This window comes from Amblyomma maculatum, chromosome 6 (assembly GCF_055883805.1).
Source record: "Amblyomma maculatum isolate TAMU_Amacu chromosome 6, ASM5588380v1, whole genome shotgun sequence".
In the NCBI taxonomy this organism is placed as follows: domain Eukaryota; kingdom Metazoa; phylum Arthropoda; class Arachnida; order Ixodida; family Ixodidae; genus Amblyomma; species Amblyomma maculatum.
The window spans coordinates 95,201,324-95,215,543 of record NC_139349.1 but is presented as its reverse complement, the minus strand read 5'-3'; the positions used below and the strand labels follow the sequence as shown (position 1 = coordinate 95,215,543).

Sequence of the window (14,220 nt, the reverse complement as noted above, 5' to 3'; positions counted from 1 at the left end):
GCCAATGCGTCTGATCATGAAAAAGCAGGGGATGGTGAAAATAAGGAAGAACCTCGAGGATCGAGGAGGAACAAGCTTTGGTTTCGTCTCACACTTGTGCACGTTTGGGTATTCAAAGAACTCTATTTTCTTCAAAATATGATGTGATAGTTGTGCACTATTATACGAAGAAGACAAATTTAGAGAGAGAGAGAGAGAGAGAGAGAGAAAGTAGATATTTTTATTTGAACAGCGGATGAAGGAGCACTAGATTTCCGGAAACAGCAATCACGATAATATAGGTGGAAATTAATCCAACTCGTAAATTTACAAGACAGTAAGGTGTTGTTTCTATGTTCAGCTGTCCTTTCTGTGTCATCGATGTATCGGTACGCCTGTGTGTTTCTGTCCTGCAGTGTCACTGGCGTACGAGTAGGCCGAGAAGAAATTCGGTACGTGCAGTTTTGGGCCCTGCGCTTAGCTGCGATGCCTCGCCGCGTATACTGCGCGAAGAAGCCTCCTTAAGACAGGGCATGGCTATTATGACAACTAGCGCCACTGCTAATGCGTCCCGCCACGAAAAGAGTAACAGATGAAAATACAATTTTGGGGCACTTTCTTGAACGCTCCCGACAGAGGGTACTAATCAAAGCACTTGATATAACCTGGAAAAACCGTACTTCTCACTTGGTTTCCACCTAAAATGCGGGCAGCATTAATATAACTGTTCGTTAGATAAAGTTAGCACGAAGCAAACGTTTATCGGAACACTTTTAAAGCATGTTCAGTAATTCGAACCTCCAGAAAATGCGGCCTTATACTACTGTCCCTCTAAGGCCAAGCAAACTTTCGTTCACTGTATTTTAAGCTGGCTCAGTATCAATAACATGTTAACACTGTATTCTTCAAGAATTTCACAAAAAGTGAAACTTTTTATTACTTCCTTTGTTTTTGATAAAGAAAGATAAAGAAAAGATAAAGACCACACCGGCTGCCGTTATCGATAACGACTACTGAGAACTACGCGCATTATCATGCGCTCTTCTTGTAATATAGAGCACTAAAATTATTCCCTCAGTGCACGCTGCTGCTACTAGGGGCAACTTATATGATTATTCGATCTTGTTGCATATGCTCATTGAGTGAAGTTCGGCGAGGGAAACATTACTGTAAAGATAATATATATTGAACGAAATAAACAATCACAGAGTGAGTCTCTTTCGTGCAGAGAACTTTCACTGGCGGCGCAAGGATGCATTGTTACCAGAACTTGCACCGCCGATCGGGATTCATAAGGCTGCCGGGGGCGCATTGAAAGGACTCCGCGAATTCCGGCATGTTCATCAAGGGCACTACACAGCGCGCCCAGTTCGGTGCATATCGCTGGGACACATCGCGCTGGCGTGGTGGAACCTTAGGGTCGCACATCTTGGCGCAGTGGCCGATGAAGAAGAGCTGGAAGTTCGTGAAACTGTCTACGCCTCCAAAAGTGGTGTTTGCCGTTCGCACACCATTCTTCATGTTTCCGGCTTCCCCGGTGGCGTTCTGCAAGGCACTGAAGGCCACGCGTGTTCCCATGATGTCCGCCAGGTCTTCGGAGTCGAGCTTGTGGTTCAGGGCAAGGGCGCGACTCCTGAGCGCCTGAACGCGCAGGTAGCGTTAAATTCAGCAAGATTAGAACGCCGAAAAGCAGAAAGCGTATGCGAAGCTTGTCTTTTCGAAGGTATTCTTTAAGGGGCACTCAGCTTCCTAATCAATGACAGCCGAATATTAAATTAATTACTAAAGGGGCTGAGGTACCGGAGCCACGAGAGAGCATCGGTTGCAAGTACAAAGAAGTCAGAGATTGAGGCCAAAGAGCGCCAGAGACTGACATTGAATTGCTAATATGGGAAACGGCAAAAAGTAATGAAGCCCTGTAAATTAAAAACTATTCAAGCGTAGATGGCTGGAAATATAATTGCAATTCTAAATGTGACATAAATAAAATGATATCATGGCCCAGTAAAGAAAGATTTAACATGTTTAACTTGAAGGAAATTACAGGGCTTGCCATGAGCAAGAGGGGTGCGAATTTCTCACCATGCATGGCTACGGCACCCTGCTGTCTATGCTAAGGGACCATTCAACCTACACTGTATAGAGAAATTCCAGCAGGCTCTTTCATGTGCTTATCTGTAAAGTGTCTGCAAGGTGTGACGCTTATAAAGCCGCATTCTGTAGAGAACCTAAACGAGACGGATGTTTAGAAACATTTCTTTCAAAAGTTAGGCAATCTCGTCAAAGAAGTTAACGAATCGGGTGCAAGGAACAGCTTCGGATCAAGTGGAACGCACTGCTTTACACTAATGAGAAACAAGCCCTTCGTTCTTTGTCTCAGCAAGTGCACTCGATGAGAGAATGCACAAATGAGTTGTACTGCCAACATCACATAGTGGGCTAGGGTTGAATGTGAGTAGGTACGAGTGTGTTCAGTCAACGTCATCTTGTCAACACCACTTCAACGAAGCGACTTTCTAGCTGTTAAGTTTTGCAGTTTTCCTTGTTTTTTGTTAAGGATTAAAGGTCTTGCGCGCTGCAGTTTGCCGTAATAGGGATTCTGGTGCGAGCTCAAGATACGAGGGGAATTGATGCTCCATAATAAGCGCTCACCAATCTCAAGTAGACGAGTGCGCCAGTACCTTTGCATTGAGAGAAGCAGATTTGGCTCAGAAAAGGGGCTAGAATCCCCACAATGCGTGAGTTGCATTTCCAGCAGATATGTTCCTTCACTACCAATGCATGCCAATAAGAACAATACTGCAAAGCGCAATGTTTTCTTTGTATCGCGGTTTTTTCTGAGCAATATTGCGCAGGACGGAACCGCTTGGCGGAAATAAAAACTACGACTGACAACTCCGAAATCCTCTGCGCACGCTCGCACATGCAGAAATACACTCAGGCACACGCACAGTAGCTGGCAAAAAGTGCAGACAAATCCAGCCTTGTAGAGTCAAGATTGGTTAGCAGGCCTACTTTTAACGAAGATTCATTTTTTACAGATGTAAGAAGCTTAAATTCTATGAAGTGTGATCACCATTTCAAAGATAGTAATAATAGATAGTGTGATCACCATTTCAAAGATAGTAATAGTAGATAGCTGTCACACATATTCATACACATACATATATACATAGCCGCAATTCGCGCTCCAGACAGCGCAAAGAAAAGCGTAAGAATCTGATGCCTACAGTTATCCCGCTAAAAGTAAATCGAACAAGATAAATATCGAAAAAGTCTCAGAACAGTCTGATATTCCATATCACGATGAACTCCATAGCGGCAGTACAAGGAGGCAGTTTGAGCAGAAGCTTGTCTAGACCAGATATGATATATCAGTACCCTTTAACCTCTTGACAATGACGGCAAAGGGCCGAACCGGTGTAATGTTGTGAATATGTTATTGTTACATCTGCAACACGATATCGACACGTTTTTCGTTCCTGACCGACTGCCTTTGGCCGTCGGATGTTGCCTTAACAGGTGACTGTACGTAGTTGGTTGACATTTGCCTCACTTTCCTCCTTTTTTGTGGCGGGAAGAAGACACCAAACTAGTTCTATATACACCGGATGTAGATTTTTTTTTTTTCACTAAAACGTTGTGAAGGATATTCTGATGTGATACCTACATTAGATCGCTCTTCAAGCCAGAAATCGTTTTTTGGATGCACTCAAAAAGGAGAGGGCAATGTTACCTTTTTATTATCTTCGAAGTAAATATGTTGTAATAAGATATTAAGCGTGTCATTTCTCATGGAGAACCCACTTTTTAAGATGTTCCTCAATTGGCAGGGAGATTTCGCAAAATGAATGCGATAAAGGATTATTCGCGATCTTCTCAAGATGACCTTTTCTTTCACTTGGAATCTTAATTAAATGGTGTCGTTTCAAGTGGGATCGCCATGGCAACAGCGTAGACACATTATATGGCAAAGGAAATTATGAACTACGAAGGCGTTTCCACCCTTAAATATTCAGCTTACTCCATTTAATCAGCATGAAATGCTGCGAAGCCAGTCTAACAAGGTTTACAAACCGCGTTGCTCAAGTTTGATGTGTTGAGACAGAATGCGGAATAATATACTTAAACCTCAACCTCGTCTTCAATGGTGGCCTTCGTATGGGGTATAATAATATTTCGCCCTAAAATCAATTAGCGAAAATTTATGAGTTTGTTTGGGACATTAATCATATATTATATTTAGAACCTCAAAAATGCCTTCTTTGCAGCACAGTCCACCTGCATATGGGCAGCAATTATCTATCACTGATTTTGACAAAGGCTTACGCAGAATAATTTGAAAAGCCCTTGTGTAGTAACAAAATGCAATATAGATACCTCACTTGATGTCATTATTTGCTAATTGATAGAAAAATCTGCTTCCTTTACATAAGTGAACAGTGAAGATAAAAAGATGCACTCTGTAGCAATGTCCTTTTTTCAGAATTACAGGATGTCAAATATCTACCACAGGTTTTAGAATAACAGTCTCACAGAATAACTTAAGTATGATCGTTATAGTAGCATAAAATGGCGTGGGCACTCCCCTGTGTGTTATTATTTGCTAATTCATAAAAATATTAACCTCCTTAACATAAGGAAACTGTGAAGATAAAGAGTTATTTATTTGATATTTCTTCGCCACTGAGGGAGCGATATCACTCAAGAAAAAAAAATATCCACACAACAAAACAGGCACGACATTCTCTCAGTGTATGATTTTTGCAGTTCGATGGGTGCACTAAGAAAATTTTCGCTATAATGACCACAGCAGTGACGACCTTCTATATATGCGCTAACCAACACCTGTTCTTTAATAAAGTTTTTTCCTCCTCCTCCTCCTTCTTCTCCAACACCTTCTGGTCGATTCCCTCAGTTTGACAGCCGCGCTGAAAGATTTGCCTATGAAAGGTGTTCGTGTGAAAACAGAAAACATTGATGCTAAAGTTTATGCAGTATTAAGCGAACCAAAACAGAACTCCACGCTTATTGCTAAGTGGACGGTTGCTTATTAGGTCTGAAAAGCTCTCAACACAACCTCTCTGGAACTATACCGGCAATCTTATATATGAAGCTGCTTGGCACCACAGCAACATTGGATATTGAAATGATTAGCGTAGGATTAACATCGAGGGGGCCCAGTCTCAGAAAATGCAATGAAAATGTTGTCGCCATTCCCACACATGAGTCGCCCGGGCGGCGGCAACCGCCACTGGGGTCCCAAACTAGGAACCTCCACCTAGTGCTTGTAAGGACCGGTCGCATATGGGCCGATCCGAACATACATCCAGGCCCTTGTATGGGTAATAAATGTTCTTACCACCACCACCAAGAACGAAGTAACGCTAGGTTATGAGACTCGTAACAGGCTCGGCAAGTACCGAGAACTATAGTGCGGAACGAGGCACGGATACCCACCGTTCTATGAATGTTCCGAAGGCAAGAAGCTTGTTCAACGTATTTGTCCGTGGTCTCTTTGGGCCACTTCTTAGCTGGCATGCCTCTTTCATTCGCTGTTATGCCGATTACATCGAATGCATGCATCATTTCGTGGCCCATTATCTGCGTCAACAGTGCAAAAAAAAAATTATTGAGAACAAACATTCATCACAGGCACTTACACTGAATACCTGCAGAAATGTGAAGGCATTAATAGTCACGCGGTGGAATATTTCTGACTGAGGTTTTCGACATACATTCATTAAATTTATTTCCGCTTGCATTGTATTTAGTGTGTGAGTTTGCATATTTGGCGTAGAGTGCCATGCATTGTGCGCCGTCTTGGAGCCGTATTCGGCAGCACTCCTCTTTGGAGGCGTACGATTGGAGGAACATATGTCTCGGTTCGAATCCTTATCACCATTTATAGCCTCAATGTGACTGTCAGAAATGTGGTGAATGGTAAACGGGTATGGCACCAACAGCACCGCTGTACAAAGAAAGCTTGCGTCACAAAATTTTGATTCTAAATATGGGAAATCCGATGCCTAATGGAGATCTGTCAGTGATGCCTTTTAAGCCTGATAGTGATAACATTTTTAATGTTTCAATTTATCATTGATCAAATACACAATCTCAATTTTATTTATTGGCATCATCAAGCATTAGTGTTTCATTCTGACCATTTTGACATTTTTAACCATTTTGGATTTATTAGTGTGAACGCATTTCTACGCCAGGTCTCAGCCCGTCGCGTAAACCCGGCCGGTAGCCGCGTTTGACTTTTAGAGCGACTGCAGATGGGGCCCCTCTTCAAGCCATCGGGTAAATCCTGTCAGTAGCCACGCCGCGCCGCATAAGCAGAAGACGAAGAAGAAGAAAGAGCAGAAAGAGAAGCTACGTCGGCTTTGCTTACGCAACCTACCGGGTTTAATTAAAGCTAAACCCCAGCTAATTTTTTTAATTCCTTTAACTCACTGGGTACGTATAGTTAGGTCACCATCGCCTATCACACACCAATCAAATCATCGATGACTAGAACCACAAATTACTGTACGTTTTTTTTTTACGCAGCCCCCGATTATTTCCGACACGTGGTTTCACTATTGCTACTACTACGCTGGCGGAAGTTTGGACTGAACGAGCTGGATAGCTGTCGCTTAATACATCGGCTGCGTAACTCACGATGGTGCTCGACAACAACGTCGAGGCATAAACTGCCAGTATAGAAGCATTCATGACGAAATATGTCCTCCCCGCTTGGCATAAAAACCATGAACGCAAGACTATACAACTCGAATTAAGCATGCACAGAAATATGATACCGTGCAACACGCGCTATACCTGTCCAATGCCGCCATAGTTGTAACCGCTGGGTGCACCATGATAGTAGAGAACGGGCTGCAGAAGAGCGCCAGCCAGATTTACGGTGTCGGTCGCATAGGTGTACTGGGCATTCACCCATCCCAGAGTGAATAGTATCTCGTCTTGATGACGCATTTGGACGCGTCGCAGGAATCGGCTAGTGTTCAACCAGGTTCGCACGAAACTCGCTTCTGCAAGAAAACACTGACTTTTTATTTATATTCGCTGTAGCTTCATCAGTGATGGATCATTTTGTGAAATTATGGATTACCATTACTCGTATGAAGGAATCAATTATATTTATTGGAATGGACGCACCTTTCTTTAAAGCAGTGTATAAAACTCACAATGGTTTAGCCATAGGTAAGCGTTTCATTTATACGTGCGACATGTTATTGTTTTAGGCTTAGCCGGGCCCATTATGCTTAAATAAACCTAACACGCTCAGTTAGGCTTAGGACGGCTTGTTTAAGCCAAGGTGTGCTCAACTAAGGTAAGACTTAATTACTGGATCCTTGCTTTGTTCGTCATACTTTGTATTAATTAGGCATAATTAGCTTTGTCTCTGACATCTGTAATTCTGTAATGGATGTGGTCATAGTCTTGGTCATCATGATGACTGATAGCAAGGCGTAATGTAACGATGCATAGCAAAGCTAGCGCTCGGTTATGGCCATATACGCGCTCGTAGTAAGACATAACATAAACATGCGGAGCAAGCCAGTATACGATGTTCAAAAACTCAGTTATAGGAGAGGATCCAAAAATAGGCACAATTGATCGTGGTAAATAAGAATCGCTTTCGCATTAAAATTTTGAAAGTGCCTGAATTACATGGCAGTAAACTCAGAAAGGAATTAATGCGGGGGAAAGGGGAAAAGGTAAGCGAATGTAATAAATATTATCCTTGTTCGACTCACTTTGTAAACAAAACAAAAATTCTTGTCAGCACGGCTGTGACAGTATAAGAGCACTAAAATGAATAACGTAATGCAAGTATACGCGCACCTACAGGGGAGAATTATATACAAGAGAATAGCTTTGTGTCAAGTCGGCACCTTCCTTTTCGCCATCTTCTGTTCTTTTTGTTTTTCCACGCCACGCTACGATGCTGTAACTCCACGCGGTAGAAATTTCATCAAGAACAGCAACAAGCCCAACTTTCTTCTTTAATCGCGCTCCTTTTCAGCATGGATTCCGCATTCGAAAGCAGAGCGAAACGCTTTTGTCCAAACCTCGAACGCAGTAGCTCATTAGGTTGTCCAAGAGTGAGCAAGACTGAACATTACTGCAACACATCTTACAGCTGTCAGCGTGAAGCCCAGCCGCAGCAAGTAGCTGCAATCCTAATACCGCAGATCGAATAGACACGCGGCTTGTGACAAGGAGCGGTTTCTATTACTTTTCGGATTATTCGCTGAACAGTCTCATCTGCTGTTCAAGTAGGTTGAGGCATATATTAGCCTTTACTTTCGACAGATGCCGACTTGTCAGTGCGTAGTTGTTGCATCATTCAGAACAGAGCGCCTGCAAGTGTTCAGCAACATAAAACGGGAAGCTTCGATATACGCTGCATTCGGATACTAGGAAAACCAACACTGCGCTGAAAGACGCGATAGAACAGTGTAAAGAAAGTGGTCAAGACGTAAAGCCAGAGTCATCGGTGGCTTGACTTGCGCTCACTAGGCGTGTAACTATGGTGTGCTAATGCGAGTTATGAGCTGCTGTCATTGTACATTGCATAGTGGGTTATTGATGGTAGGGACGAAATAGTAGGGACGGATAAAAATAATGTTCTGCAAGAATAATCATTTTATTATACATACCTATATGTAATAAGCCTAGCTTAGTAAGGCTTGGCACAGGGGAGTTTAGAAGGGAGCACAGTGGCAAATACAACATCAGCGTATCGAAGGTGGCAGGAAGGTTTAAAGAACAGTTGACTTCGAAAGTTGAACCCGATATAAAATGAGGTAAAAAAAAAAATGCAAGATACCTTTCAGCGATAATGAAACATTGCGAAATCTCGTGCTGCATGAGAGAATTAAAGTGGAAGCAGCATCTCACGTATACCTTTGATGGCCACATTCGGCATCTCGGCGTAGAATTTCTCTAGAGCAGCGAGACGAGTCAGGTTGAAAGGGAAACCGACGATGACCCTTATGGCTTCAGCCTTTTTCCAGGCGGCCTTTCTGGGAGCAGTCGGCAGCCAGCTGGACGTTCCCACGGTGGTCTTGATACTTTCACGTATGCGGTAGCTCATGTACATCACCTCTCGAAGCGCGTCGGGCGTCACAACTGTCGCTCAGCGGCGAAAAGGCAAAAATAATGATTGCCGCCATAGCAAACTGGTTCTGCGATTCATCATCGTTATTACTGTATACTCTTTCTTAGATGCATAGCGCTACAAAGAACTTTTTGATCGTAAATGTTTGGTTTGATTGATTGATTGATTGATTGATTGATTGATTGATCGATTGATTGATTGATTGGGATAAAAGGGACGATGCCCTTCTACAGATGGCGCGACAAGCAATTAACTTACCCTCATTTCTGCATCGCCAACCGTATGCTAGAGATGGTATGCAGTATTGCAGGCCTAGTTAGAAAGCATCGTTTTATTAGAACGCTCCACAATGGTGTTGTGCGTATATGCTTGAATGTTGCTTAATTGGAGACTGGTTTGCGTATACATTAGAAATAAGAGCGCGAACCGCCAGCTAACTGGAATGCGTATTTGGCTAGTGAACGTGTGAGAACAGCGCAGGAACCGGTGTCTCGCGCTAGTAGCTTCTACTGCATGGTTACAAACGCCTGTGCACGATTTGAGACTATAAGCTGGTAGTCTATTTGAGGGACATCTCGTTCGTCACCAGAGAGGTACAGCGTGTCTGCAAGTATTAGTATTCAAACGTGACAACCTTTTTGATACAAAGTTGAAATGTTTCACCATGCCCTGAGTGTAGCTTTGCCTCCATGCGCAGAGCTAGACTACACAGTAACAACGCCACTTCTACAGTGCATGCACCAACAAATCTCTTCAAAATAGAGTGGCTTGGAAAAGATAGAAATCCTTTTTGTGGAAGCCGGTTCTACACCGATGGGGACTTTGTATGCGAAACCGCACTATTGCGGATAGATTCCTCCCCCCAGCGACCCCTTCGTTTCTTCAAAATAGGAGCTATATTCTTCCATAAAAAAAGACATTTACATCATCGTCTTGCATCTTTTTATAAAGAAGCGTGATTTCCGCGAAAAATACTTGTAGGTTCCCTGAGCACACACGTTGTAAATACCATCATACCTGAAGGACCGGTAAGTTAGATTTATCTAAACATGCGTCCATCTTTTTAGTCTACTGTTCAAGCACAGAAATCGCAGCCTGCTACTCATTGATTTTTTAGGAGTATCTGCATTTCCGCTCTAACATCTCCACATGCTCTAGTAGAAGTTTCATCGTGTGTGGAAATGCCAAGCTCGTCTGTACACCATGCACCATTGTAGTCATTTTACGCGATAACGCTTACAGCTTGTTTAGTCGAAAAGGCGTCCGCGTCGTCGTAAAGCAGAATTGAGGAATACACTTTGGAAATAATACGCAATTCAATAAAATGTAGTGGTCGCCAATTCAGTGCGAAACTACGCTCTCTGCATTAGAGGCGGGCGCGCAACGAACGGTCGTAGGCACCAAGTGTCAGGGGATCCCTTATTGAACGCGTTTTGATGCGTAGGACTCATTAACCTGTGTTTCGGCTGTGTTGGGCTGTTACAGTAGTAATAATTATAGAAATTTAGTAATATAATTAAGGAATATAAATGAAGTTGTAGAATGGGAAGACAGTTTCAAAGGCGCTATCGCAGTTAATATTAAGGCGAATCTTAAGCGCCCTCCCTTTAGATACTTAAAGACGGTTCAGAGGAAACGTCGGGGGAGTATTCACTAGACACATTTCGGAGCTGCTAGGAACACAATGTGCATGCTGAAACTAAAGAGATTGGAAAATGTACTGAAACCAATTTTGATTTCAACAAAAAGACAGAAACAAATTCTATCGATCGATCGATCGATCGATCGATAGATCAATCAATCAATCAATCAATCAATCAATCAATCAATCAATCAATCAATCAATCAATCAATCAATCAATCAATCAATTAAAATGTCCGTCAGTTGTTTTAGAGTTGTAGGTAATTGATTACCTGTAACCGATTACTTATTAATTACATATTTTAGTCATTTATTAATAGAATTGATTACGTTCTTAACAGTAACAGTTCCGGTAAATCAATATTTTCTCAGTAACTGAATACCAATTTTCAAGTACTTCTGTGCAGGAGAGGGTACGTAGAGAAGCGCCTGTGACTATGTACGTGATTGCGTAAAATATTTCGGCAACTTGACGGTGTGCATGTCTGCCTGGTATGTTGAGCTCTCCGCGGTCTTCTTGCTTGGTGTGGCTTCTGCTTACACCTATCAAAATTCCTTGATTTAACAATGAATGGGTATCTTGTTAAGGACGTCGTCAGGCGTTCCAACGCAATTCAACCAGCTTAGCTATGTTTCCAGATGAGAAACAACCCTGGATATTCCAAACAAAGCACGAACAAAATTGTATCAATGTTTTTTTTTTTTTTTTTTTTTTTTTTGCGAAACCAATACTATTCGCACTTTCAAGCCTTCGCGTGACCCGGCCGCAGTTACGTCTTACCCACGTGACGCTGTGATGTCACATCCCACGTGACACACGGGCTGGCAGGAGCTGCCACTTGGGTCTCTCGTTTCACATGGGACGGTTATGTCAGAATCAGCTTGCTAGGACCCTGGCATTCACGTTACCCCTATAGGCCACTAAGGCACGTTCATATGGGTTGGTTATAGCGGGGCTTTATATGAGGTCTCAGGAAGAAGAAAAAGAGAAGAAGAAGAACAATCGGTCATCCGCAGCTAATGCTTTCGCTCAATATTTTGTTCTGCAGCGTTGAACCCTTGTAATTTTTCTTTTATTCCTTACCTGCAGTGTCTTTTCACGGCGCCAAACATTAAGGCGTCCTTTCTTAGAGGATGCTAGGTTTTGTTTGTGGGTTTATTATCACGAAGCAACTTTGGCTACGAAAGACACCGAAGTGGATAGCTCCGAAAATTTCAACTACCTTCGGTATTTTAATGCGCACTGATATCGGTCACTGCACGATTGCCTTGATTTCCGCCTCCATCAAAAAGCGTCCGCCGTGGCACCACACTCGAACCCGCGTCCTTGCGTTATGTAGCAGAGCGCCATAAAAGCTCAGCCACTGCGGCGGGTAATTAGAGGAAGTAGTAACTGCCGTGGAAACATTGCGCAACTATGAGAGAGTGTGCAGAGGTGTTCGTATGGTGTAACACCGCCCCATACTCTTTAGAGCTCATTTGTAGAGTAGTGTACAGTGTAGCGTATGGTGTCTTCACATTGAAACTGGGCAGAATAAGTCACGGCAGCTTTGAAAACGAACACCAATTGAAGATCAGTTGCTTGCAAAAAAACGTTGACGCAAGCAACACTAACCTATTGCAGTTTGAGCGAGTTGTGTTATGGCAGTAGAGTTCGACGAAAAGTAACACAACTGTTATCGCTACTATTATCTAATTGTCGTTAATTATTATTCGGGCTGTAATTGACCGCGCATTAATCACTAACATTTAAGACAGAGTAGTTGCAAATGTAGCCGGTTAATTATTTTCAGTAGCATGTACAATTCTGGTTCCTTTATGTTCTATAGACTTTAAGCGGGACGTTTCGCGATAATGTGTGGTGTTAAAGCATGCGGCAAAAGCTTGTGATATTTTTAGGCAACTAAATATTTAGTAATACATTAGGTAGTTGTTTGCAAAAAAGCTAAATGGCTGCCCTCATAAAGTCGCAAAATGCAACATAGCGTGTACACGGCGCATGCGCAAAAAGAGCCACTCACTCTTGTAAATGACCTTGGATACGAGCGCCGCCTCGAGTACATCACGCACTTTTTGGTAACAAAAGTCACGTGTCTCGTTCGAAGACCTATCGCGCTCCGAGCCGTCAGCGTAGGGTGCCATCTGACGTAGCACGCTCCACGATATTATACTAAGGACGTCGGCACGTTCGAACTGCTCCAACATGAACACGATCAGCTTTGCTCCCAGCGGCTCGAGAATCAAAGGGTCGTTCATGCGGTAGATGTAGTCACTGTGCAATCGGACCATATCTTTCCACTGGCCTGAAAACAAAACGAAACAAATCAATGAACAAACTGGTGCTTAAATGTGCGGAGTGTAAAAAGAAACACTAAGGGCAGTGGCGATAGACGTTGCAAAGCGTCGTGAGAGAAATGTGCCCTCTGGTGCATCCCTATCACTTAAGTCTGCATCGACAGTCACAGCCAATATATGTTAGTCGCAGTAAAAACATCTTTGCGAAATGCCGCATTAGGCCACTTTGAATGAATGCTATTGGAGCGGGTCGAGTAAAGCTCTGAGCAAAGGAATGTCAGCCGTACTCCATGACTGCGTGCCGTTATTGATGAGTCTGGACTGGTTTGGCTGCAGAGAGAAAAGCGGCGAGCTGTGTAGTGCGTACGTTGAAAAGGCGGAGCTAAATATCGTTACCTATTGCCACTCTCTCAATGCTGTCATGCAGGACAACCCATACCTTGTAGACAATGCTACTCGATCAGACTCGTCGGCTGCTCACGCAAACCGACAGCTAGCGTCTATATGAGCCCGACTCGGCGCTCTCGACTTCACGTACGTGCTACTATAATGTCAGCTGCCACAGGGTACGTATCCGGAGTTACTTGGCATCGACGGAAGTGAATCCCCCCCCCCCCCCCCCCCCCTAATGCCTTTAAAGTTAGTTTCATACTGTGTAGACATCTTATTCCCCTCTTTCTACCTAGACTCCCTCCTCGATTTACTTAAAAGGAAGATGTGTTCAATGAATAGCAGCGCACGCAGGTGTTTTCTTCGAGTTCTATCCCAAGATCTCTCCGTTTAACCTGTGGATGAATCATGCAAACATGCAGTCAGAAATGCCACCGGTCTTAAGCGCATTACGTGAACGGCTACTATATAGCTAGGACAGCAGCTTGGGCAAGTTGACTATCTATTTGTGACAAAACAGTGCGTAGCAAAGGGACAAGACACAAGCGCTGGTTGTCCTGTCCCTTTGCTACGCGCTGTGTTCTCCCAAATTCTATATAGCTGTCTAATTTTGCCAAACAGCGTCAAACAAAACAAAATTTAATTCGCAGACAAAGATCAGCATTGTTAGGCCCTACCAAGCTGATGTTGGGATTTTTAATCAGGCAGTTCTTTGAGAGCAATGGTTGATGCTGGCTCACCTGGAGTTACAACGTTGTTGAGATACTTAGGCACGTCTTCC

At 43.3% G+C, this 14,220-nt stretch overlaps 1 protein-coding gene across 1 annotated transcript; it reads right to left on the bottom strand.

Annotated features, from left to right (window-relative positions):
• Positions 1–1,239: 1,239 nt before the first annotated feature.
• LOC146186313 (endothelin-converting enzyme 1-like) lies at positions 1,240–13,043 on the bottom strand. The gene is made up of 5 exons (XM_084608027.1): positions 12,776–13,043; positions 8,899–9,123; positions 6,805–7,016; positions 5,440–5,583; positions 1,240–1,620 (listed from the first exon to the last, which is right to left on the bottom strand). The coding sequence occupies exons 1-5, from the start codon at positions 13,041–13,043 to the stop codon at positions 1,240–1,242; spliced, it is 1,230 nt and encodes a 409-aa protein (XP_084464153.1).
• Between the last annotated feature and the right edge of the window lie 1,177 nt (positions 13,044–14,220).